General features: G+C 36.3%; 1 protein-coding gene across 1 annotated transcript; it reads left to right on the top strand.

Annotated features, from left to right (window-relative positions):
* Nucleotides 1–8: 8 nt before the first annotated feature.
* On the top strand, nt 9–26,588 carry aldh1l2 (aldehyde dehydrogenase 1 family, member L2). Its single transcript, XM_056455992.1, has 22 exons — nt 9–207; nt 2,984–3,128; nt 13,017–13,251; nt 13,411–13,576; nt 13,653–13,754; nt 13,838–13,927; nt 14,821–14,955; nt 15,034–15,159; nt 15,244–15,335; nt 17,091–17,358; nt 18,533–18,660; nt 18,827–18,977; nt 19,070–19,140; nt 19,504–19,609; nt 20,252–20,339; nt 20,729–20,822; nt 21,257–21,356; nt 21,676–21,774; nt 22,078–22,243; nt 22,897–23,002; nt 23,395–23,594; nt 25,728–26,588. The coding sequence occupies exons 1-22, from the start codon at nt 160–162 to the stop codon at nt 25,781–25,783; spliced, it is 2,772 nt and encodes a 923-aa protein (XP_056311967.1). The 5' UTR covers nt 9–159; the 3' UTR covers nt 25,784–26,588.
* The last annotated feature ends 1,405 nt before the right edge of the window (nt 26,589–27,993 follow it).

Raw genomic sequence — 27,993 nt, 5'->3', positions numbered from 1 at the left:
CGCGTCGCCGGTCGGTTCAGTCTGGTTCCGCTGCCACACACAGACCACATACAGTCAGTCTGCAAACCGCAGGTGCGAGTTTACACTACCGCATGTTTTCAGCCCTCCACCCCGGACTCTAAACTACACCTTTCCTTCAGCATTCACACTATTTTCACCATGTTGTGGACAGCGAACACGATTATGAGGAAATTCTCCTCGAGCTCTGTGAGTAACCGCATCTTCTGCATTGTTGGTTTTGCCGAATGAATGAATGAATGAAAGGATGTATATATATATGTAAACGTGTTGTAACGGTGGCAGACACACACATAGACCTTAAAACAAGTTTATTAATGTTGTCGACTTCTTAAATAACATGACTAAGCAGGTGTTACGCATATGTAGTGGTTGTGAGCGTGCTGTCAACTGATACAAGCCAGTATCGTAATGCTATACTGTTATTATTACCACACATGTGCGCTCATTCACTATATATGGATAGTTTATGAATGCTAATTTGATAGTAAACTGATAATAAACCGGCTTTGGATCAGTGTTTGCCACGTTGCTTCGTCGGATTACTTCCAGTAGAAAGATCCGAGGAGAGTTGCATCAGCAGGGGCGAGAATATATGAGGGCAGATCATATTACTGTCACTGTTACTAGACCATAAATTGGCATACTTCAGAGCACATGTGCATTCATAGGTAAACATGTTGCATGCATGATCTTGCCACATTGCAATAGTAAAATTCAGTGCATGTTTGTTATGCATGCAATGTGTAAACTGGTTATGTTTCACTGTAGCTTTTTAATTTTAGCTCCATTGTGGATGTTTCACTTTTAAAGTAGTTATGAGCATGATTGTTTTGCATGCACTGTTTCCAAAGTATCAGCATGTGCATAGAAAACACAGTTGCTACTTAGGATATATTTACATCAATAATAATAATAATAATATAGACAATAATAGATTAGATTCAACTTTATTGTCATTACACAAGTACAAGTACAAGGCAAAGAAATGCAGTTTAGTGCAATAGCAGTAAGTGCAGCAGGACAGAGGTATAATAATTTATAAAGTTATAATTTATAAATTTATAATTTATAATTTATAAAGTGCAATTATTGACAAACTATTGGTGATGATTACAAATGGATGTACTATGGACATTATATACAGGTTGTATTAACTATGATCAAAGATTTACAATAGATGAATATATGTACAGGTTGCTATTAATAATCAGAAGTATGCAGACAGATATGAACATAAACAAAAAATAGCAGCATAAATATGAAATGGAAGAGAATTAAATTCATTCTCAGCCAATATGTGGTCAAGTATTTGCTTATTTTGCAAATGTTAAGCTTTTAAATGCTGAACGTCTCGTTTTTTTAATGTAAATATTAGTTTGTTACACATTAATACATGTGAAAATACAAAACAATAATAAAAAATATGATCTATCTTTATAAGACTGTTTTGTTTATTACAGCTTAAAAATAATAAAGTGTGAGAGACGCTTGGGACTGTAGACAGGATCATTACTCGCCCGATCGGGACAGTGCAAATAGCGGCAACATCAAATTATGAGGCTAAAAGAAAACGTCTGTTTCTAAAGACTTGGAAGCAGACATTTACATGAGAACAACACAACAAAAAAATGAAGAGATGGTTTCCACAATTTGCCGTCAGTTTGACAAGTCAGCCACCTTTTGATTAATAATTTCGAATTGCAATAAAATACCTCCACATTCTCCATACTGCTCTTTTTGTGTTTGCATAACACAGAATTTAGCTCATTTTACATTTATTAACATTTTAAATATTGAAATTCTAGATTCACAGACATTATTTTTGACACATTATTTAAAATATGTTGCTTAAAAATAGATATTAATTAGATTTTTATTTTTTATTTTTTTGGTGGGGCCAGTGAAAAATTTGTCAGAGCAAGTAAAAATCTGAACCATTGGCCCGATCAGACCAGTAGAAAAAAATCCTGTATATATATATATATATATATATATATATATATATATGCAATCAGAATTATTAAACCCCCTGAATTATTAGCCCCCAAGTTTATTTTTTCCCAAATTTCTGTTTAACACATTTCTAAACATAATAGTTTTAATAACTCATTTCTAATATCTGATTTATTTTATCTTTGCCATGATGACAGTAAATAATATTTGACTAGATATTTTTCAAGACACTTCTATACAGCTTAAAGTGACATTTAAAGGTTTAACTTGGTTAATTAGGTTAACTAGGCAGGTTAGGGTAATTAGGCAAGTTATTGTATAACGATGGTTTGTTCTGTAGACTATCGAAAAATAATATATTGCTTGAAGGGGCTAATAATTTTGACCTTAAAATGGTTTTTAAAAAATGAAAACTGCTTTTATTCAAGCCGAAATAAAACAAATAAGACATTTTCCAGAAGAAAAAATATTATAGGAAATACTGTGAACATTTCGTTGCTCTGTTTAACATAATTTGGGAAATATAAAAAATAAAAATAAAAAATCAAAGCGGGGCTAATATATATATATATATATATTATAACCTTATTTTCTTTTTATTCTCCATTTTTATCCGAATTGAAAGCATTTAAAATTGGTAAAGATGGAAAGTCATTAAAATATTTGAAGTAGTTTGTCTTAATATTCATATATGTATGTATTTATTTGTTTTTATGAATTTAATTATCTATTTATTTTATTTATAGCACATGAATAAGTAATACAATAATACAAACAATATTCAAATAAATATTTGTATTTTAAAACAATTCATGTATGCAAATAATAACAAAACACATTATTACGTATTTATTATACAAACAGTGAAAGCACCACTAAACATCACAGTAAAAAATAGGATCTGCCATGGCTTATAAACTGACAGTGTTTCACATTTTAGCATTGGAGACAGTACAATAAACACTACAGTTTTGTCTGGTGTTTTAATATTTGATGATCTTTTCCACAGGTTTACTACCAAAATAAGCTGAAGCTGGCCCTGATTGGCCAGAGCTTGTTTGGACAGGAAGTGTACACAAACCTCCGTAAGCAGGGCCATAAAGTGGTTGGCGTTTTCACAGTTCCTGATAAGGACGGCAAGGCGGACCCCCTGGGTGAGTGCGGGATGGGTGCGGGGTGCGGTTTCTGTAACTGTAGTGTTGTCACGGGGGCTGGGAAGACACATTTGCAGTCACATGCTAGAAACGCCCTGTTTACAGATGGTAATGACACTTTTCATTTAATTGATCACAAGCGGACGACTCTAAATGCAGGTGGACAACAGGTTCTGAATAGTTGACATTGACCTTTTTTGACCACAATCAGAGCTAAAATTTAATGCATCACACATCAGACCGTTTGTAAAAAAAAATCCGTAAAATTTGCGGTAAAAAAATGACTGCTGTGAATTGAACCATTAAAAATATGGTAAGAATGTGAAATAAATTTGTAAATTTGATGGTAAATTACCATATTTTGTAATTTTTTTTGTCATACACCAATGTTTTGAAGTGCTAACATCTACACACATCTACTTAATGTAACACAGACAAAAACACAATCATATGCAGGTATGGATGAAAGAGGTTATATGATGAACAAATGCTCATCACAAACAACTTTTATTCCACAAGCAAAGAATAAACGCTAATATATAGAAGGCGCTTAGTGTCATTCACTCAACTACTTAACACCATCATGGTATCGTGCATAAAATTAAAGTAATGCAATAAACAGTATTTATTATTATGTTAGATCAGATGAAACCAGTGGTGTAGTCCTAAAAAAAAGGTGGTGTACTATTACCCATCCAACCCAAATTTTAAATGTAGGCAAAGAAACGACAAAAGTCAATTTTTCTTTGATTCTTTAGCAATATATATAGTTATATATAGTTAACTATATATAATGTATATATAGTTAACATCAGTTACCTGTAACTATTGACTTCCGCAGAAGGAAAACAAATACTATGCAAGTCAATGGTTACAGCTTTCCAGCTTTCTTCAAGATATTCTTTCTTCTTTTCTGATCAACAGATTTAAAAACAAAAAAAGACAAACCGTTTTGGAACAATTAAAGGTTGAGTAAATGATAACCAAATTTGTTCATTTTAAAGCAAGATCCCTATCTAATCCTATTTAATGATTTATGCTTGGCTAATAGTGCCCCCAGCAAACCCGGAGATTGGAGTATATTAAGCTGTGGTAAAACCCAACTGTTAAACTGTAGGGGACTTGTGAAATAAAAAAAAAACATTTGGTATACAGTTAAAGGGGACATAAATACACATAAATTAGGAAAGTTTAATCAGCAAAATAAGTGAGTATACCCAGGGTATACATAATTATTGATCCTCAGAAGTCATAATACCATAACAGCTCGTGGAAAAAAGTAGGCATACCGAGTATACGTGCGTATAGCCCCGACTACACCACTGGATGAAACGTAAAACTCAATTGCACATAACTAAAAAAAAAAAACTAAAAAGAATAAGTGATATCAACAAAAAAGCATATAAATTGAAGTGTCATGCAGGGAATTATGGTTATTCACTGTATATATTAAGGAAACTTGCTGTTAAACTTGTTTCATCTTTTTATCATAGGATTTTTACCATTTTTACCATTGAAATCATGGACATTTTTTACACTCATGAGGTCGAACGGGTTCAAACTGCCACAAAAAACTAAGCAAAACATATTTTTTAGACTTGAAATCCAATTCTTAAACATTAGAGGACGTGCTGTTGAATGCCTGGATTTAAAACAAGATTGCATAAATAATATATAAAAACTGTATTAGGAAATCAAAAACAAAAGGAAATTAAGTCAGTTATATTTTTACCTGCATTTCTCAAGCTAATGCAGTTTTTCTAACTAATTTCCCTGCTTCTCTCAGTATTCTTAACCTAAATGTGTTTAGTATGTAAAATTGGAAACATTAGATCAATATATTTTGCAATATTAGATTAAAAGTTCACTAAAAGACCAAAACTCATTAAAATAGTTGTCAGAACTGGGCACAAAGATGCATTTAAACACATTTAAGCAAGTGTAAACAGTTTACTTGTGATCCAGTTGACTAAAACTCCTGTTTCTACTGGTGTCAGAATTTGATGTACTCATATTTTAAGCGCCACAGGAGTTTAAATGAAAGATAGGAAGCAGGGAAATGAGGAAGATCCACTAATCGAGTTTGTCAGGTTTGTGGATAACATTAAGGCCATCATTGTTGTAATGACCTCTCACAGACACAACACTGCATTCCTGCGCAGTGTGTGTGTGTGTGTTTGTGTGTGTGTGTGTTTATGTTTGCGTGAGGCACAGGACCAGCTTAGTGCCGGTCAGAGATGAAATACATCCCTCATAATGAACACATTGTTTTGGTGAAGCGTGGTGTGAAGTCCCACTGGGAACTGAGCATTTGTGAGGAAAAAAACGTGCTTCCACATGGAATTATTAACAGGTTTTTAGTGATCCAATCATAGTTGGACCATAGTATTAATATTATCAAATGCTTCTTTTGTGACCACTTGTGTTGGGTTTTCAGCGAGATTCTTCCTTCTAGCTTTGTCACAGTCGTTAGCTCAGTATATATTCATATATTATTAATATTAATAGTGCTGGGAAAAAATTGCATATACAAATTATATATAAATTTAAATACCTATGTAACAAAATTGTTCTGTGTAGTATTCTTTCAATAATAAATTTAAGTAATACACATATATTGTGTCAAAACAAACTTTTATTTTGTTTTATATATATATATATATATATATATATATATATATATATATATATATATATATATATATATATATATATATATATATATATTATTTTATTTATTTTTTTATTATTATTATTATATTTTTTTATTTATATAATTATTATTATTCATTCATTTATTTTCTTTTCGGCTTAGTGCCTTTATTAATCAGGGGTTACCACAGCGGAATGAACCGCCAACTTATCCAGCGGATGCCCTTCCAGCCGCAACCCAGCACTGGGGAAATTATTATTTATTTTAATTTGCTGCCTTTTTGCAACATGCATTTGTTTGTATATATAATAAGAAATGCTAAACAAATAAATTATATTAACATGTTTAATTAGAGTTATTATATGTTAATTATTTGTAAGAATTATACTTGCAATAAATTCTAATATATTAAATTAGTTATTATATGTAAATTATAAGTAATAAATTATACTTGCAATAAATTCTAATATATTTAATTAGTTATTATATGTAAATTATTATTAATAAATTATACTTGCAATAAATTCTAATATATTTAATTAGTTATTATATGTAAATTATTATTAATAAATTATACTTGCAATAAATTCTAATATATTTAATTAGTTATTATATGTAAATTATTATTAATAAATTATACTTGCAATAAATTCTAATATATTTAATTAGTTATTATATGTAAATTATAAGTAATAAATTATACTTGCAATAAATTCTAATATATTTAATTAGTTATTATATGTAAATTATTATTAATAAATTATACTTGCAATAAATTCTAATATATTTAATTAGTTATTATATGTAAATTATTATTAATAAATTATACTTGCAATAAATTCTAATATATTTAATTAGTTATTATATGTAAATTATTATTAATAAATTATACTTGCAATAAATTCTAATATATTTAATTAGTTATTATATGTAAATTATAAGTAATAAATTATACTTGCAATAAATTCTAATATATTTAATTAGTTATTATATGTAAATTATTATTAATAAATTATACTTGCAATAAATTCTAATATATTTAATTAGTTATTATATGTAAATTATTATTAATAAATTATACTTGCAATAAATTCTAATATATTTAATTAGTTATTATATGTAAATTATTAGTAATAAATTATACTTGCAATAAATTCTAATATATTTAATTAGTTATTATATGTAAATTATTAGTAATAAATTATACTTGCACTAAAATATTAAATATTTAGTTATTATATGTACATTTTTCAGTAATAAATTATACTTGCAATAAATTATAATATGTATAATTGTTATGAAGCGGACAGGAGACAGAGGTAAGGAAACGTTAGGGTGTTTATTGAATGACAACAAGGAGCACATGAAGGATAGCCAGGAGGATCAGGAATGATGTTGGGGTCTTTTCCTCCGTGGCTGGGTAACAGGAATACACGAGGATGGACAGCACACACCAGATACAGCTGACAGAGGATGACACAGACTTGGAAGGACTGGAAGACAGGACGATTCGGGAGGACCAGGAAGACTAGGAGGAATACAAAGAGAACAGGTAAGTAAATCGTTTGTTTAGCTGAGGATGACTACGCTGAGTGGTCGCTCAGTTGTCCGCTTTCGTCGAGACGAGCCCGGACAATGAGCGACTGGAGTGCTGTGCTTTTATCTGGTGCTCGTGAATGTGATGCAGCTGTGTGCTCATTAGAAGTCAGGTGATGGTGATCTTCGTGAGTGGGGGTCGTGAGAGCCTGACCAATCCATGACAGTACCCCCCTCCCCAGGGCCCGCTCCTGAGGGCCGACACCTCCGACGCCGTGGTGGTCTCCCTCTGCCTCTAGGCGCTGGGAACTCAGGGTGGCTCTCATGAAACTCCACCATGAGACTAGGATCGAGAATATCAGCTCTGGGAACCCATGTCCTTTCTTCGGGGCCGTACCCTTCCCAGTCCACCAGGTACTCCAACTGGCCACCACGACGTCGGGAACGCAAGATCTCCTTCACTGCGTAGACGGCTCCTTCTTCTAGGAGCAGTGGAGGAGGGGGTTCCTCTTCGTGGTCAGGCTCTGTGGAGGGAAGAACAGGATCGTGATAGGGTTTCAGGAGTGATACGTGGAATGTAGGGTGAATACGGTAGTGAGAGGGTAATTGTAGTTTGTAGGTGACGGGGTTAACCTGTTCCACGATGGTGAAGGGACCAACAAATCGGGGACTTAACTTGCGAGAGGGCAGTCGCATGCGTATGTCCCGGGTGGATAGCCACACCTTTTGTCCGGGTGTGTATCTGGGTTCTTCAGACCTTCTTCTATCGGCGGTTACCTTGCTTCGACGGACTGCCCTCTGCAGATGTTGATGAGCCTCGTCCCAGACTCTCTCGCTCTCCCGGAACCAGTGATCCACTGCGGGGACATCAGATGGTTCGCCATCCCAGGGAAAGAGCGGTGGTTGGAAGCCCAGGACGCACTGGAATGGCGTGAGTCCGGTGGAGGGTTGCCGCAGTGAATTTTGGGCATATTCTGCCCAGCCCAAATACTGGCTCCAGGAGCTCTGGTGACCACTGCAGAAGGTCCTCAGGAACCGTCCCACCTCCTGAATCTTCCTCTCTGTCTGCCCGTTGGTTTGGGGATGATATCCAGAAGAGAGGCTGACGGCCACACCTAGGAGCTTGAAGAAGGCTTTCCATAGACGTGAGATGAACTGTGGACCTCTGTCCGACACAATATCTTCTGGAATACCAAATGACCTGAAGACTTGATTAAAGATATTGTCGGCTGTTTCAAAGGCTGTGGGAAGACCTTTCAGAGGGATTAGTTTGACAAACTTTGAGAATCTATCTACTATGACTAGAATACAGGTATTACCTTCTGACGAAGGGAGATCAGTGATAAAGTCCACTCCTAGGTGTGACCAGGGACGGTTCGGAATCGGCAAGGGATGGAGCTTTCCAGCGGGTAGATGACGTGGGCTCTTGGATTGGGCACAGTCCTTACAGCCCTGAACATATTGCCTCACATCCCTTGCCATGTTTGGCCACCAGAATCGTTGGGATACTAGCGAGAGAGTATTGTTGATCCCTGGATGTCCAGTGCCTAGCGAGGTATGTAAGGAGTGGATCAGATCTACCCGGTGTTCAGGTGGTATGAACTGCCGATGAGGAGGGCATCCCGGCGGAGCAGGGGCTTCCGGAGTGGCAACGACTGGAGGAGCGTTCCAGGTGATCGGACAAATGGAGATGTGTTCGGGAAGAATCTTCGTTGGGAGTTCTTCATGATCGTGATGCTCGTGTAAACGAGAGAGAGCGTCTGCTCTTAGATTCTTGGGTCCTGGACGATAGGAAATGGAGAAATCAAAACGTGAGAAGAAAAGTGACCATCTGGCTTGACGTGGACATAGTCTCTTGGCCTCTTTGATATATTGGAGGTTTTTGTGATCTGTGATCACCTGGAACGGATGTTTGGCTCCCTCCAACCAGTGACGCCACTCCTCCAAGGCTAGCTTGATTGCTAGCAGCTCCCTGTCTCCTATGCTGTAATTCTGCTCCGCCGGGCTCAACTTCCGAGAGAAATAGGCACAGGGATGCAGTCGGGGCGGTGTATCATGATGTTGAGATAATACTGCCCCGACGCCGGTGGTGGATGCGTCCACTTCCACCACGAAAGGAAGATTTGGGTCAGGATGAGTCAGGAGTGGGGCCCTTGTGAACTCCTTCTTAAGAAGGCGGAAGGCTGCGGCTGCTTCTTTGGTCCACTCCAGTCCTTTGGGTTTACCCTTGAGGAGATTAGTGAGAGGTGATGTAATCCTGCTGTAGTCCTTGATAAACCGTCTATAAAAGTTAGCAAACCCAAGAAACCTCTGGAGCTCCTTAATGGAAGTGGGTTCTGACCAGGATAGAACAGCCTCAATTTTCTTCCCATCCATACGTATACCGGTTTGATCAATGATGTATCCCAAGAAATGAATCGACTTCTGGTGGAATGAGCATTTCTCCGCTTTGAGGTAGAGGTGATGTTCTCTCAATGTGTGTAGGACCTCCGCAACGTGTTGGCGATGTTCGGCCTCACTCCGGGAGTAAATGAGGATGTCATCTATGTACACTATTACAAAGTGGTGAAGAAACTCCCGGAGGACTTCATGAATGAAGTTTTGGAATACGGAGGGGGCGTTGACCAGACCGTAAGGCATGACCTCATATTCATAGTGGCCAGTAGGGGTCACGAATGCTGTCTTCCATTGGTCCCCCTCACGTATTCTTATCAGATTATACGCGCTGCGGAGGTCCAATTTAGTGAAGACTTTAGCTTCTCGGAGCTGTTCCAAAGCGGCTGGTACCAGAGGAAGGGGATATCGGTATTTTACTGTACCGTTATTTAGGACCCTGTAGTCGATGCATGGACGCAGCCCTCCGTCCTTCTTGGCCACAAAGAAGAAGCTTGAGGCGGCTGGTGATTTTGAGTGACGTATGTACCCCTGACTCAGAGCCTCCCTTATGTAATCTTCCATTGCCTGATTCTCTGGAAGCGAGAGCGGGTAGATCCTACCTCTTGGCAACTGGGCATCTGGAACTAGGTCGATCGCGCAGTCCCATGGCCGATGCGGCGGTAGCTGGGAAGCTCTCTTGGGGCAGAAGACATCATGAAAGGAGCTGTACTCCTTAGGAATGTGGATAGACTGCTTCTCAGGAGGGCTCTCGACCGATGTTGCAAACAAAGAAATGGGGTTCCGACCTTGAAGAGGGAGATTTGGAAAACAGGTAGGTGTACATCCAGATCCCCATTTCTTTATCTCTCCTGTGCCCCAAGAGATGATGGGATCGTGCTTCACCAGCCACGGGCGCCCTAGAATGATGTCCATATTTGCACCCTCCAGAACCAGAAATTGAATCCTCTCTTGATGTAACAGCCCCACTTGAAGAAGGATGTCTTCGCATTGTCGATGGATACGGGTCGAAGATCGAGTGCACTGGGTTATCGGTTGTATCTGGTATATATGCGAGGACGCCTCAGTACGGAGGTGGAGTTGACGACAGAGGGATTGGGAGATGAAGTTCCCTGCTGACCCGGAGTCGATGAGGGCTGTGACAAGGAGAGAAATAGAGGCAGTAGTTATTTGTACGGTGGTGGTAAGTGGTTTACATTGTTCAATATTCGTACTGAATACACTCACTGAAGTCCGAATGGGACGAAGGGGACACTCCATACGGGTGTGTCCACTGACACCGCAGTATAGACACAGACCCCGGGTCAGCCTCCTCTGTCGTTCCGCTGATGTCAGTCTTCCAGACTCTATTATCATGGGTTCTGGTTCTGGAGAGGCTGTTGACTCAGGCGATTGGAGGAGTGCAGACGAGGGGGTGATGGTGTCCTGTTGATAGGAACGGAGACGATCGGAACATCGGAGAGAATGTTGGATGAATCTCTCCAGACCCATTGTATCATCTAATGTGGCCAGCTGGATTCGGAGAGTGGGTTCCAAGCCGAGCCGGTACGTGGTCAACAACGCTCTCTCATTCCATCCACTTGCAGCTGCTAGAGTGCGAAACCGGAGAGCATATTCCTGTGTAGATAGAGTACCTTGCTTTAGATGATACAGCTGCTCTCCAGCGGCTACTTCCCCATCAGAACGTCCAAACACCTCTTTGAAATACTCCGTGAAGGTCGTGATGGAATTCATGACCGGCCCGGCTTGGTTCCAGATCGTCTCAGCCCATTTAAGTGCAGGTCCAGAGAGTAGTGATACGATGTAGGCGATCTTTGACTTATCTGTGGGATATAGAGAAGGTTGCATTTCGAATATGAGGGAACATTGTAACAGAAAACCATTGCACTCCCCCGCTCCGCCTGAGTAGGGCGCTGGTCGGGCCATGGGACTGGAAGGAAGGGCCGAAGAAGAAACTGTGGAGGCGGAAGTGCTCGGTGCTGGTGGTGCGTTGGAAAGTGGAGCTGGTGGCTGTAGAATCCGCTTCAACTGGTCCACCAGCTCTTGAAAGTGATCGAGGGTGCTCATGTTGTCGTCGTTATGGGTCCGGGCTTCTGTTATGAAGCGGACAGGAGACAGAGGTAAGGAAACGTTAGGGTGTTTATTGAATGACAACAAGGAGCACATGAAGGATAGCCAGGAGGATCAGGAATGATGTTGGGGTCTTTTCCTCCGTGGCTGGGTAACAGGAATACACGAGGATGGACAGCACACACCAGATACAGCTGACAGAGGATGACACAGACTTGGAAGGACTGGAAGACAGGACGATTCGGGAGGACCAGGAAGACTAGGAGGAATACAAAGAGAACAGGTAAGTAAATCGTTTGTTTAGCTGAGGATGACTACGCTGAGTGGTCGCTCAGTTGTCCGCTTTCGTCGAGACGAGCCCGGACAATGAGCGACTGGAGTGCTGTGCTTTTATCTGGTGCTCGTGAATGTGATGCAGCTGTGTGCTCATTAGAAGTCAGGTGATGGTGATCTTCGTGAGTGGGGGTCGTGAGAGCCTGACCAATCCATGACAATAATTATAGTAATTATATGTTAATTATTAGTAATAAATTATATGTGCAAAAAATTATATTAATATATTTAATTATGGTTATTATAAATTAATTATTAGTAAAAAAATTTACATGCAAAACATCATACAATACTTTATTATAATTATTATATGTTAATTATTAGTAATAAATTAGACATGCTATACATTATAATATATTTAATTATTATTATTGTAGGTTAATTATTAAATAAATAAATTACACTTGCAATAAAGTATTATAATATTTGTTTGACATTTTTTTTTCAATTTGTATTTTTATCCAGCTCCCAAGTTCAGTGAAATTCAGTAATTCTTTTTTTATTACATGGCAGGAAAATCAGACTTTAAATAAATAAAATAAATTAATTTCAATAAACATTAATAAATAATGAATTGCCAATAAATCCACTTAAATAAAATCCAGTAGAATTAGTTGTGGAAGGAGTAGTTAAACTGGCCTTCAAATACTCTCAAAAAAGTTTCTTTTGATTCTCACCTCCAGTGGCCTCATGATTACAGTATGTAATATGTGTCAAATCAGCTTAACATATGACTGAAACATTTATAGATTCAGATATATAATGACAAGCTCTGTCAGTATGTGTGATATTGATTTGACATGTTTTGCTCTTTAATAAAGTCTGAACAGAGCAGGTGTGCCATGGTTTCAGTCCAGAAATCTTGTATAAGTTCTCAGTATCTGTGTCTCTCTGACCTTCAGCGGTGGTGGCAGAAAAGGACGGGACGCCGGTGTTTAAGTTTCCACGCTGGCGGGTGAAGGGTAAACCCATCCCGGAGGTGGTGGAGGCATATAAAGCGGTGGGTGCAGAGCTGAACGTCATGCCCTTCTGCTCCCAGTTCATCCCTATGAATGTGATCGACTTCCCCAAACACGGCTCCATCATTTACCACCCCTCTATCCTGCCCAAACACAGAGGAGCCTCCGCGATTAACTGGTGAGGGGTTTAAAAAAACTTTCTTTCATTCTCTAAATTTTCTAAAATAGTTTTAGTTAGTAATAACACTGAAACTAACCGACACAAGCATTTACTTGTCAGGATATGGTCTTCACTGTAGATTTGGCCTGTTTTTAAGTGATGTTTGTGTGTGTGCAGGACACTAATCGAGGGTGATAAGAAGGCAGGATTCAGTGTATTCTGGGCTGATGATGGTTTGGACACTGGACCAATCCTGCTACAAAAAGAGTGTCCAGTAGAACCCAACGACACGGTGGACACACTTTATAACCGTTTCCTGTTTCCAGAGGGCATCAAGGCCATGGTGAATATACAGAAAATATTAGAAAACAACACTTTTATGCTAAATAAACTTGACTTACAGTTTTGGTTATAAACAGGTTGAAGCTGTACAGCTCATAGCAGATGGAAAAGCTCCCAAAATCCCTCAGTCTGAAGAAGGAGCCAGTTATGAGGGAATCCAAAAGAAATCCAATGCTAAGGTGGGGTAGGAGTAAATAGCTTAAAATGCAATTAAAGTAAGTGAACGTCATCTTTATCTGACAGTCTTTGCATGTTTGTCCAGGTGAATATGGCTCAGCCGGCAGAGGCCATTCATAACTGGATTCGTGGACATGATAAAGTTCCTGGTGCCTGGGTTGTGATGGATGGAAAGGTGCGTTTTCTGTACAAAATGCTTTTTATTATTACAATTTGACCCTTTTTTCATAACAGCAACTACAAAAATGTTCTACAATTTTTAAATCATAAATACTGAATGGGATAATATTATTGTTTCATAATATCAAATCATGAATTATTTTATTTAGCTGAGATGTTATAGGAAAATAATGTTTGTTACTTAAAATAAAATAAATGTTTTATATATATGATTGAAATTTATATGATATATTTTTAACTATATCAATAAAACTGCGTTTTAATTTAATATATACTAAAACTATTTAAATAAAACATGAATCTAAAATCATTTGATTCATGAAATAGGCATTATAAACATGAGTTATAACTTGAAATCAAATAATAATCAAATTCTAAAATTATTTTTGAATTTTAAATATAGAAGACGAACATTAGAATGAAAAAAATATAAAAAATTTAAATAAATTTAAATATTTAAAATATTATTTAGAAATATTTAAAATTAAAAAAATGTATACACTTCTAAAAATGACAACAAACTGTATTTAAAATTTTAATAAAAAAGAGCTAAACAAAAATTTTATCTTAAAAAATAAAAGCTAATTTGAGCAATTATTAAAAAACTGCCACAAAAATAATAACATACTATAAATGTGTGTGTGTATATATATATATATATATATATTATATATATATATATATGTATATGTATGTATGTATGTATGTGTGTGTGTGTGTGCGTGTGTGTGTGTATGTTTTTATTAATTTATTTATTTATTAAAAACTTATAATCAAATAAATTAATAAATAATTTTTTATTCTAAAAACCAGAAGCAATTCAAGACTAATTCTTACATGATGTTAAACAGATGATATTGTAATTTGTGTTTTATTTGTTTTCTCCAGCCTGTAACCGTGTATGGTTCCTCAGTGTTGAGCGGGTCTGTGCCTGCAGGTCAGCCCATAGACATAGAAGGAGCGTCTCAGCCTGGACTTATCACCAAATCTGGACTCCTTCTGTTCGGCTCTGATGGAAAAGCGGTTAGCGTTGAGCCTTTTTTCTTACTTGACCTTAAAAGTTTTACAGATTCATAACAAAGAGTTTTAATCAATTTGCAGCTCCAGGTGAAGAGCCTGCAGTTTGAGGATGGAAAGATGATTCCTGCATCTAAATACTTTTCATCTGAAGAAACGGCAAGTTTGGATCTTACAGATGATGAGAAAACAATGGCAGAGGAGATCAGGGTATGTGTCTGTTTATGGGACTTAAAAATTCATGGTAGATTTGTGTTGAGTAATTTGTTGTTGTTTTTCTGCATGCTTGTCTAGGTGATCTGGAAAGGGATTCTGAGTAACGTTGCAGCTATTGAAGAAACCACTGATTTCTTTAAGTGTGGAGCCGCTTCAATGGATGTAGTCAGGTTGGTCTTCAGCTTGTTTATTTTTCTTGTTTTATTTTCTTTTTGTCTTTATTTTTGTTGTATCAGCTGGTCAGATTTTACTAAAGTTTTTATTTTGTACATGTTGACATTTATGGTATATTATAATGTTATATTGGTTATTTATGTTTATTTGATTTAATATTGTATTATCATATAGATTTCATTCGTTCATTCATTTTCTTTTCGGCTTAGTCCCTTTATTAATCAGGGGTCGCCACAGCGGAATGAACCACCAACTTATCCAGCATGTTTTTACGCAGCGGATGCCCTTCCAGCTGCAATCCATCACTGCGAAACATCCATTCACACTCACTCACACTCATACACTACGGACAATTTAGCTTACCCAATTCACCTGTACCACTTGTCTTTGGACTTGTGGGGGAAACCGGAGCACTCGAAGGAAACCCACGCGAACGCGGGGAGAACATGCAAACTCCACACAGAAATGCAGACTGACCCAGCCGAGGCTCGAATCAGTGACCTTCTTGCTGTGAGGCGACAGCACTACCTACTGCGCCACCGCATCGCCCATATAGATTTTATTTGCATATTTCAGTTTTCTTCAAATATTATTTCAATTAAGTTTGATATTTTTTTTTATATTTATTTTATTTCGGTTTCAGTTATTATTAGTGTTAGCGTTTTAATAAAAATGTCAGATTATTATTATATTATTACTCTTCTTTAGTGGTAAAAGTGTTTTTAAAGTTATTTCTGTTTAGCATTTCTAATTTTACCTATTTATTTTTATGTTTAGCTTAAGTTTTGCATTTAAGCATAATTTCTGTTAGTTTTCCATTTTGCAAATCTCGTTTTTGTGCAAGTTTTTCACTTAATTGGCATAAGATTGCAGAAGAATAGTTTGACAAGAATGTACAGTTTTTTACCGTCAATACTGATAATTTTTTAGTCCTTCGGCAGAACTACAGTTCGCTGTGGTTAAAAGCCCATTCTTAGATAATATTTACATTTTATTTACATTTACCTTTGTTAGTTTGTTTTGTACTTAATTAATGTTATATGCTATTGAAACATTGTCTTTCTTGTTTAGATTTTCATCAAATATTTATATTTTATTTTAGCTTTATTGCAATTACTGGTGTTTTTGAAACATTAATATCATTGATTTAACATTAATGACATTATTTTACAGTAATAACAATGAAACTAAGTGGCTGAAATGCCTAAGAATTACAAAAAAACTATATTTATTTCACATTCATGATCATATTAGCATGATTGACCATTAAATCAATTTACTTTGAGCTTATTTTGCATGCAAAAAAGTTAGCCAGTATGTCCAGACTGACAAATAGTGTCCAATTTGCATGACAAATAGTAATGCAAAAGTATGTCTAACACACTTATTCATCTCACTGACACATTAACCGACACAAACACTGTGCATTTATGAACTGTGCTTCACACAGGTGAGTGGGCTTGACAAACCACCTGTAGAAACACTCTCTTCCTTCTCAAAAAAACCCCCCAAAACTCTAGCACTCTTACTCTAGCACTAAATACTCTGAGAGCAAACAAGTTCCTTTGTATTACTAGCACTTGATGTGTGTATTGTCTCGTGTTGAATTGCTGAATGTCTCCTCAATTGTAAGTCGCTTTGGACAAAAGCGTTTGCTAAATGACTAAATGTAAATGTTTTTTTTTCAAATATGGAGATTTGTTTGTGAATATTACATGTGTGTTCTGTGTTATTGTGAATGTTTGGTTTAGGTTGGTGGAGGAGGTCAAGCAGAAGTGCGCTGGTGTTCAGCTCCAGAATGAGGATGTTTATATGGCCACCACCTTCCAGAGCTTCATCCAGATGTTGGTCCGACGCCTGCGTGGAGAAGACCAGGAGGAGGAGATGCTCGTTGATTATGCCGTAAAAGAGGTCAACAACATGACCGTGAAGATGCCCTACCAGTGCTTCATCAACGGCAAGTTTGAAGACGCCGATGATGGGAAAACATACAACACCGTGAACCCCACAGACGGCTCAGTAAGTTCCGTATTTATTATATTATGTGCCACTTCTTGGTGGTAGACAACTGTTTTTGTGTATCTACATTTAAATAGAAATGAGCTGCTGCTCCACTCCCCCCTTTAGAAAGCATCTCATAAGTGAAAACAATTCAATGTCTGTAGTAGTAATGCATAAAATGGAAATGATTATTAAAAATATGTAGTGATTCAATACTCAGTGTAACATCTATTATATTTCCTTAAAATAAACTGAATGCTGTCACATGATTAAACTTAAATGGTTTTGGAGTTTTGAGACCCTCCTTAACTTTGCTATGTTTTATTTATTTTGCTATTATCTTTTTATTAACATTCTGGTCAGTGAAACATCAATTTCAAAAATATTTGAAAAACAGAGACAAATGATCTTTGCTCCAACAGAGCCCCCCCGCCCCACTGCACCAATTCTATACAATATATTATGCACATTTTTAATCTGTTTCACATCATGTCATGGTATATACATGCATACAATACAAGTAGATAAAAGTTCCCTTAAATGTTCACTCATCTATTGTACGGTTGAAGTCAGAATTATTAGCCCCCCTTTGAATTTTTTTTTTCTTTTTTTAAATATTTCCCAAATTATGTTTAATAGAGCAAGGAATTTTTCACAGTATGTCTGATAATATTTTTTCTTCTGGAGAAAGCCTTATTTGTTTTATTTCGACTAGAATAAAAGCAGTTTTTAATTTGTATGAACCATTTTAAGGTCAAAATTATTAGCCCTAATAATAATTATTAATTTGTTTTTCGATAGTCTACAGAACAAACCATCATTATACAATAACTTGCCTAATTACTCTAACCTGCCTAGTTAACCTAATTAACCTAGTTAAGCCTTTTATGTGACTTTAAGCTGTATATTATTGTTTTAAAATATCTAGTCAAATATTATTTACTGTCATCATGGCAAAGATAAAATAAATCAGTTATTAGAAATGAGTTATTAAAACTATTGTGTTTAGAAATGTGTTCTAACAAAATCTTCTCTCCATTAAACAGAAATTGGAAAAAAAAAAAAAACGGGGCTAATAACTGGACTTCAACTGTACATAAACATATATAATACAAAAAAGATCCAAACCTCTGACAAACATCACAGCTGTTTATTCTTTAGATGCCTTCATGGTAGTCTTGTGTGTTTTCAGGTGATCTGTAAAGTCTCTTACGCATCAGTGGCAGATGTGGACAAAGCTGTAAGTGCTGCAAAAGAGGCTTTCGACAACGGGCCATGGGGTAAGATGAACCCCCGTGACCGCGGCCAGCTGCTATATCGGTGAGATGAGAGTCTGTGCTGAGCCAATATTTGACAGATATGATAAGCCTTTTTACTAAACAAACACTAATACACTCTAATCATTTGACCAATAATTGATTTCCCTGAGAACATCATATACTTTATCAGCAACTAAACAGAACTCTTGAACTTCTTTTATGTGTAGTTTGGCTGACCTGATGGAGGAACACCAGGAAGAGTTGGCCACCATTGAGACCATCGATTCTGGTGCCGTTTATACTCTGGCATTGAAGACGCACGTCGGCATGTCCATTCAGACATTCAGATACTTCGCTGGCTGGTGTGACAAGATCCAGGTTTGTGTGTGTGTATGTGTTGACTGTGCAGGCCTATTTTTTTGCATTTTGAGATTTCCTGTGACTGACACATCAAATCCTGTTGTTCAAAGGGCTCGACGATACCCATCAATCAGGCCAGACCCAATCGAAACCTCACTTTTACAAAGAAAGAGCCTTTGGGGTGAGTGTTTAATAATGTGTGTGTGTATGCAAATTGTGCAATAGGTGGCACATTGGTTAGCACTGTCGCCTCACAGCAAGAATGTGACTGGTTCATGTCCTGGCTGGGCCAGTTGGCATTTTTGTGTGGAGGTGAATTGGATAAATTAAATTGGCCTTAGTGTATGAGTGCGTGTGTGTGAATGTTAGAGTGTATGGGTGTTTCCCAGTGCTGGATTGTGGCTGGAAGGGCATCCGCTGTGTAAAACATATGCCGGAGTAGTTGGTGGTTCATTCCACTGTGGCGACCCGTGATAAATAAGGGACTAAGCTGAAGGAAAACGAATGAATGAATAAATGTGCAATATGGTGGTGTTGTTTGTAGGGTGTGTGCCATTGTAATTCCCTGGAACTACCCGCTTATGATGTTGGCATGGAAGAGCGCGGCCTGTCTAGCAGCAGGAAACACACTCGTCTTAAAACCTGCTCAGGTAAAACACTCAAACTAAAAATATATAAATGAGAGATGCAAACATGATCTCAATAGAGTATATGCACACATACTTTTAATGATCAGTCAGCCATCCCAAGCGCTTCCGTTGAACTGTTGCACCATTACAAATTCACCACATTTGATATCCGATTTCTTTACATATCAGTGATAAAGAAGTGGGTCTCAGACAGGAAATGAAGCACTGCATTAAAGTCCATTTTTCCACGTCACGTCTTCAAAATATGGAAAATAACTTTCCCCCAGTATTTTCAATGGAGTTTCTTCGCTAACTTGCGAGTCTTTCATCTCGTTTTATGCTTAACAGCTAAATCAGTGCTTAAATCTATTTAACAGATTGTATTTTAATTACATTACAACATCGATGCTATAAAAGGAACCTCATGTAATCGATAATAGTCACATAAACTTTGCACTGGAAGTTTATCATTGGCTGAAAAACACTAGCTGTGCATATAGCCCATTCAGACACCCATGAAGGCTTTATTCCAAAACGACGTAAATCATTTTTACAGCATCCAAAATAGTTGTCCTGGAAATTTCAGTATACTCCAAATGTGAATCACTGCCCAAAAATACACAAACTACCAAAACCCATATTAAAGTCTCTGTGTTTTTCCAGGTAACTCCATTAACTGCATTGAAGTTTGCTGAGTTGACAGTCAAAGCTGGCATTCCAAAAGGAGTCATTAACATTGTACCAGGATCAGGTTAGTACTCCAGATTCATTCTCAGTGGGCAATGTGACTAATATACAATCTGATATTGACCTTATACTGCGATGTGGAAGTGCGCTTGTTTTTTGTGATCATTTGAGAACTTCCAATTCAGTTGCCTATGGGAGACATGAGTAAAAATGATAAATGGCAGAAAATGGTCAAACGACTTGCTCTACAAACAAGTGTGTTCATGACTATACATAAAAAGAAGAATAATGCAATAAGAAAATATCAGTTTGCAACAACAAGCAGTTTTTAATGTCTAGATATCAATGGAAGTGAATAAGACTAAAAGTCTCCAGCCAAAACGATTCCAAGGGCTGCACCTGCTCGTACGTGAAGAATAAAGTCAGTAAGATCACAGCTTGCCTTTCTCTCAGGTGGTCTGGTCGGGCAGAGGATGTCTGAGCATCCCGATATCCGTAAGCTTGGTTTCACAGGCTCGACTCCCATTGGCAAACAGATCATGAAGAGGTAAGCCCTTTCCTGTAATGTCAGTAAAATCAACCCAATTACTCTGTTACTGTTACTCGAAATTGCCATGCAAGGGCCTGATTAATGTCCCACTCCTCTAGAATTCTTAAAGGGATAGTACATTCAAAAATTTAAATTTAATCCATATTTACTCACCCTCAAGTGGCTCCAAACCTTTATGAGTTTCATTCTTCTGGCAAACCCAAAAGAAGATATTTTGAAGAAAGCTGAAAACCTGAAACCATTGACTTTCATAGTAGGACAAACAAATCCTATTGAAGTCAATACAGGTTTCTAACATTTTTCAAAATATCTTCTTTTGTGTTCAACAGAAGAAAGAAACAGAAGGGTGAGTAAATGTTTTTAACAAAAAGACAGTTTTCACTGTTACAGTCTGTTAGTAAATCTAACCCGTTGCTCTGTTTATGTTGCAGCTGTGCAGTCAGTAACCTGAAGAAAGTTTCACTGGAGTTGGGCGGTAAATCTCCTCTCATCATCTTCAGCGACTGTGACATGGATAAAGCAGTGCGAATGGTGAGAGAAGACAACTGCTGCCAGAATATACAAATACAAGCACATCTTAATCTTAAAGGAACAGTTTTAATTCTGGAAATACAGTCATCATTTATTCCTCCTCCACTTGTTACAGACCTGTTTGAGTTTCTTTTTTCTGTTGAACACAAAAGAAGATATTTTGAAGAATGTTGGAAAGGAGTAGGCACTGACCTCCATGGTATTTTCCTACTATGGATGTTAATGGCTACCGGTTTCCAGCGTGATGATTGGTTAATTCATGTTTGCTCTTGGGTGAAGAATTGCATTAATTGTACTGTGTATTTATGTGGTGTCGCAGGGCATGAGTTCTGTGTACTTCAACAAAGGAGAAAACTGTATCGCCGCAGGCCGGCTGTTTGTTGAGGAGTCCATTCATGACGAGTACATCAGGAGAGTGGTATGTGCGCTTCTCTATGGGTAAAATGCATTTTGCATGCACATTAACATATCTGTGCGCAAAAAATCATGTTTTGAGCATGCAAAATGGCTTGTTGCATGCACATTAACATATCTGTGCACAAAAGATCATGTTTTGAGCATGCAAAATGGCTTGTTGCATGCACATTAACAAATCTGCGTGCAAAAGTTCATGTTTTTGTTGCAATTGTGTCACAGATCTAACCCCATACCTCTCTTTGCTGATATTAAAGCATGAGAACTGCTTTTAAATGAAGACTCTGATGTGTTTTTGTATGCTCAGGTTGAGGAAATCAAGAAGATGAAAATAGGAGATCCTTTAGATCGCTCCACAGATCACGGACCCCAGAACCACAAGGCTCACATGGACAAACTGGTTGAGTATTGTGAGATGGGCGTGAAGGAGGGCGCAACACTCGTCTACGGTGGACGACAGGTGGACAGACCAGGTGAGAGCCCAGTCGAACCTGATACACATGTTTTAAACAAGCTTATGAAAGTAAATTTGTCTTGTTAGTAAAGGGTTCAGGTATAAAACATTTCAGCCAATGTTTAGGTACAGTCATTTCACTTGAATGGGAATGAAAAGGTTTATTAGTCATTGAGGTTAAGTAAATAGTTATTTTAATAGTTATTTATTTAAATGCATTGTTTTCATGATATTAAAGTGAAATTACTGAACCTAACCATAGGATACTGATGAAAACGATAATTAAAAAAATTATATATCTTGTGTAATTGATATGCTTTTAGACTATTTAATAATTCTTTGGTTAGGCTTTTATTTTTAGATTTTGCAGTGTAAAAAAAAAAACGTTTTTGTGTTTATATGTTTTTGGTCCTACTTTATCTTATTTTTGTGATTTTTATTATTCTATTTGGGCTTATTTATTTATTTATTAGATTTTTTTTAGTTTTATTTTCAAATATATGTAAAGCAAATCATATTGTACAGATACTAATTAGTCATTTATTTTTTACATTTATTTTAGTAATTTTGGTAATGCAATTAAAAATAATTCATTTCATCCTTAATCTTACAGTTTTAAAATTTGAGGATGTTTTTTTAAAATAATTCAAATCTACTTATTTATTTATATAGGGTTTTTCATGGAGCCCACAGTCTTCACAGACGTAGAGGACCACATGTTCATTGCTAAAGAGGAGTCATTTGGCCCTGTCATGGTCGTGTCCAAATTCAAAGATGGGTAAGCTGCTCTTTTCCTCTCTATAGTAGGACTCTTTTGTGAGAGGCTGTCCTGCAAGATGAACTAAATGAAATGATAGAGTTCACTAACATTTGGGTAAATTTCAACTGTATTATAATGCAGTGTTTCTCAACCACGTTCCTGGAGGACTACCAGCTCTGCACATTTTGCAGGTCTCCTTAACCAATCACACCTGATTCAGATCATCAGCTCATTAGCTGAGATGGAAAGACCTGTAATGTGTGTGACAGACAAAGAAGAAGACATCCAAAACATGCAGTGCTGGTGGTCCTCCAAGAACACGGTTGAGAAACACTGGTATAATGTATCTCATTATGATTTTTATCACTATTGAAAATCCTATCGCTGCTTATCTCCTTTCTCCCCATCAGTGATGTAGATGGAGTTTTGAGCAGAGCCAATGACACAGAGTTTGGCCTGGCTTCTGGCGTCTTCACCCGTGACATTAACAAAGCCATGTATGTGAGCGAGAGATTGGAGGCGGGAACTGTGTTCATCAACACCTACAACAAAACCGATGTGGCGGCTCCTTTTGGAGGCTTTAAACAGTCCGGGTTTGGGAAAGACCTTGGTAAGAGAGAACAAAACAATTTTTACACTTGTATTAAGATGTGTATTGGTTGATTATATCAATAGTAGATGAGGAAGACATCTACGACTTTGTGTTATCATATTAGCAGATAGGATAATGTGCATATTAAAGGGCCAATGCTTGCTTATGAATGCCCAAGATGCGTTAAAGCATGGTTTCCGCTACATTCATTCTTCCATGGCAGGGCGCCACACCAAAATTGATCCCACCACGTCTACATTACAGCTTTTCATTCAAAACATTCAGTCATGTTTTTTTTTAATAGCAGGTGATAATCACACCAAAATGTATTAAAAGGTAAGTGAATTATAACAGCGCAAACTTTTCTGTAAGCGTAGTAGTGCTGTGCGTCATTTGTTTAACCCTTTAAGGTTACGTGCTGACTGACTGACTGGCTGACTGACAGGTGCGTGATGCGTGAGGCCAGCAAACACAACGTATAGCCGTTTCACTCTAGTTCAGGACGCTTTAATGCCGCTCTGTAGGTCTATTGGAGACATTCATAAATATTATATATAAATATATAAATACATACTCGTTACATAAACGCACTAAATCGCACTTCAGCAGCGTTTATTTGAGAGCGCACAAAAAGATCTGCGCTTGAGCAGCGTGTATATGAGGGGGTGTGCAAGACGTTTTGTCCACGAGCAGAGGAAATCGGCGCACAAGCAAAGAGATTCACATGCTCGTAGGCTATTACATGAATGCGATCTCGAATTGTTATACTGCGCACACATTTGTCATTGAAATAACGCCACAGGTAGTTGGTAGATCTGTGTGAAAAAGGCCTGTCGCCACAGATGGAAAAAATCCTAGAGAAAACACTGTAAAGCTCATGTAAATTATTTATTATCCCACATCATTGGTTTTTACCTACCCCACATGGATAATTTCAATATTTATACATTACATGTTCATGAGCTAAATGTGCCAGTTGAGTATCCTAAATATGAATGTGAAAGGAGATCACAGAAAATGAAGTAAATCACTATGAAAGCTTTCTGTTTGAATTAGTTTTAACCCTTGTGTTGTCCTTGAATTCTGTATACATTATTAAAATACCTACAATTATACCTAAAAGACCACTAAAATAAAGCAGCTAAATTAATTTTGAATTCTGAAATCTATATTGGATAAAGAATCAGCCTCACCTTCATCACAACCTGTGCATATCCATGTTTTCCCTCAGTGTTTAAGGGTATATTTTCTAATGCTTGAGAGACCTCCGTAAGTGTATTCAGTTTTTAGCTAGACAGTTTTCATAAAAGTTAAAGCAGCAGATATTTATTCTGTATGTGTGTTTAGGGGGGTTTATTATAGTTTTCATGTGTGTCAGTATTTTTTTGTGGTGTAAAATTGGTTTTATAGCTGGCAGGTCAAAATTGGCATAAAGCACAAGTGTTGTACCCTAAATGTGTACAGCCTTCATGAAAATGACTCATTTTTACTAATGTCAGGGTCAATCGGAGGTTTTAACTTTGGCAGTCTTATTTAAAGTTATCCACAGACTTCATTATTCAAAAAGTAAAATTATATAAGACTTTCCCAAACGTTTTCTTATTGTGCAATAAAAACACTGAAGGTACATTGACTCAATCATTCTGCTCATGCCATAAATTTAGTTCATTTTGGCAGAACGTTTTTAGTTTTATATCTGAAGGATACAGGATTGATCTGTCACCAGAGCCAAAATTAGGCATGTTTGGAGACACCTCAGAAATAGGAGATAAATATACATCACAGGTAGTATTTTTGCGGATAATATTAGCAAAGAAAATAATTTTACAAAATTGGAAGTCAGATTATGTGCCTGTCTTTGAAACCTGAATTAGGACCTTAAGTTATGTGTTGCCCATGGAAGAAATGCGATATGGGATGACAAACAAACTAAACATATTTTTTAAAATCTGGAACCCAGTTATGTTTTATATCAGTAATGCTGACTTGTAACTCATTATAGGTGGGATTGGTTTGGCATATGTCAAGTTGTAGAGCCATTTAACATCGTCCATTTGTCATCGTATTGACAAAAACGCATATTAATGCTAGGCGTGTAAACAACAACACTTTAAAAGCAGATGAATGAATATATGACTCTGTGTTTTTCAGGTGAGGATGCCCTGCACGAGTACCTGCGGACTAAAGCTGTGACAGTGGAGTATTGAAGGAACACTGCTGGAAAAACTGCAAACGGCCTTTTACTGCAGCCCTATTTGACTTGAAGCAGGTTTGATAGGAAACCCAGAGCTTTTCCTGCCAAAACTACACTCATGTGCCTACATTTTTTATTATCGCTTTTTTTCCTGGATAATGCTTGGAGGGACTTATAATGACTGGCCTGTGTAAAAATGCTGGTTAAAAATGTTTTTAAGAAATGGCAACTGACCTCCAAGTGGATCCAAGAAACAAATCATTATTTATCTAGCAAACACTGAAGTGTGTTAAAGTGGTAAAGTGAAATAGAGTTATTTGAGTTTATTAACCGCAACAGTATCAGAATCAGGATGACAAAAGCAGTTTAATGGGAAACTGCTGGCTCGATGCTGCAGAAAGGGAAATTAATTAACCATCAAAATGTTCAATCGCTCATATCACATAAAATCATTCATTTACACAACTGTACGTAAAGGTTTGGGGTCAGTAAGTGTTTTTAAAGATGCCCTTATATTAATGATATTAATATGCTAATGTTTTGCTCAGTAAACGTCTTTTTTATTATTATCAAGATAGAAAACACTTTTGAGGAAACCATGATGCATTATTTTAGTCTTATAAAGCTGAAAATAAAGCTAAAAACTAATTGAAATATAGATATTTGTAACATTATGAAGGCACACTGTAAAAATGATTAGTTTACTTAAAATGAGTGAGTAAACCTGTGCTTTTAAAACAATTAGTTGACTTTACTTAATAAATTAAGTAAACCTGTTGCTTTAAAATGTAGGTAAATGAACTATGTGTGCATATTTATAAGCTTGAGCATATTTATAAGTTACAATGGGTTTACTCTAAGTAAAATCAGAGTTTACTCACTCTTAAAAGTAAATAATCACTTATTAGCGTATTTACTTTCACTTTTCATCAATTTAATGTGTCCTTGTTGTATTAAAGTATTCATTTCTATTATAAATAAGTCTTTCTGACCTCAAACTTATAAAATATAACATATATCAATCAAGCAACCATTTTTTAAGCTATTCAGCCAATTGCACACTTACACAAGTCTTTACTTTTCTTGTCTGTGGTCTCATATTTTCAAGCCATGTCGCATCACTGCCACTTTATGAAATCTGTATCAGCATATTTGTACATCCCAAGGGTTTTTTAATATGCATAGCATTTTCACGACACTCGTTTTTATTAGCATAACTGTATATATTTTATTAGAGGATACGACGATTTGTCTTATTTTATATATTTAATTTTGCATTCCAGACAGACGATTGGAAATGTGGAAAGGGAAACGATATAAACACACTATTCTCTTTTAAAAGAAGTTATTTATTTTGTACAAAAAAAATGTGGTACATTCTTGATGGGGGGAAAATATGGAAAAGTAACTTATACTCTGGAGTACAGTACAATGTGAAATGTTTCTGACACATTCTTGTTAGGATGACTGAAAATATGTGTTTGTTTTGTCTGAACCATCGTCATTTTGTTATACAAGAACAAACTATTCATTTTATTGGGAGTTTGAGGTTCTGTATAAGCTGTCGGTCACACTGGAAGTGTCATATTGCCAAATAGTCTTCATACGCAACAGTATTTCAACTTTATATCAACTGCAAACAAACATTTAAGGAGAGTTGTTTTTACAATAAACAACAGAAATGACAAAAACTTTGCTTTTCTTGATTGAAAATATAAGCATACCTCTATATATTTTTCAAGTCCAAATATCTAAACTCTTAAATCAAGAGGCATTTTCTAGACAAGCATAAAATAGTGTCTTGTTTATAAAACATATATGCCAAAATTAAGTGAGTTTTTCCTTAAAAAAAGCTAAATAATCTTGTTTTTCCTTTTGACGTAAGATTATTTTGCTTACGCCATTGGCAGATTATTTTGCTCACTCATTTAGTTTTGACATATTACTTCTTAAAGCATGACAATATATTTTGCTTGTCTAGAAAACGCTTCTTGATATTATAATTAATGCGAAAATACAATACTTTCAAGTATAGTCAAATGAAAAAAGAAAAGAGAGCAACCTTAGATTTTAAACCCCATTATTAATTCATCCTCAGGCCCTCCAAGATTTCTTTTTCTTCAGTAGAATATATATATATATATATATATATATATATATATATATATATATATATATATATATATATATATTTTTTTTTTTTTTTTTTTTTTTTTTTAACTG

Source organism: Danio aesculapii, chromosome 4, assembly GCF_903798145.1.
Source record: "Danio aesculapii chromosome 4, fDanAes4.1, whole genome shotgun sequence".
In the NCBI taxonomy this organism is placed as follows: Eukaryota; Metazoa; Chordata; class Actinopteri; order Cypriniformes; family Danionidae; genus Danio; species Danio aesculapii.
The sequence above is the reverse complement of the archived record's forward strand: the minus strand, read 5'-3'. Positions and strand labels throughout refer to the sequence as shown.

Coding starts and splice junctions, on each gene's coding strand:
- aldh1l2 (XM_056455992.1), top strand. CDS start 160: ATGTTGTGGACAGCGAACACGATTATGAGGAAATTCTCCTCGAGCTCT. Junction 20,823..21,256: donor GGCAAACAGATCATGAAGAG/GTAAGCCCTTTC, acceptor TTTATGTTGCAG/CTGTGCAGTCAGTAACCTGA. Junction 23,595..25,727: donor CGGGTTTGGGAAAGACCTTG/GTAAGAGAGAAC, acceptor TGTGTTTTTCAG/GTGAGGATGCCCTGCACGAG.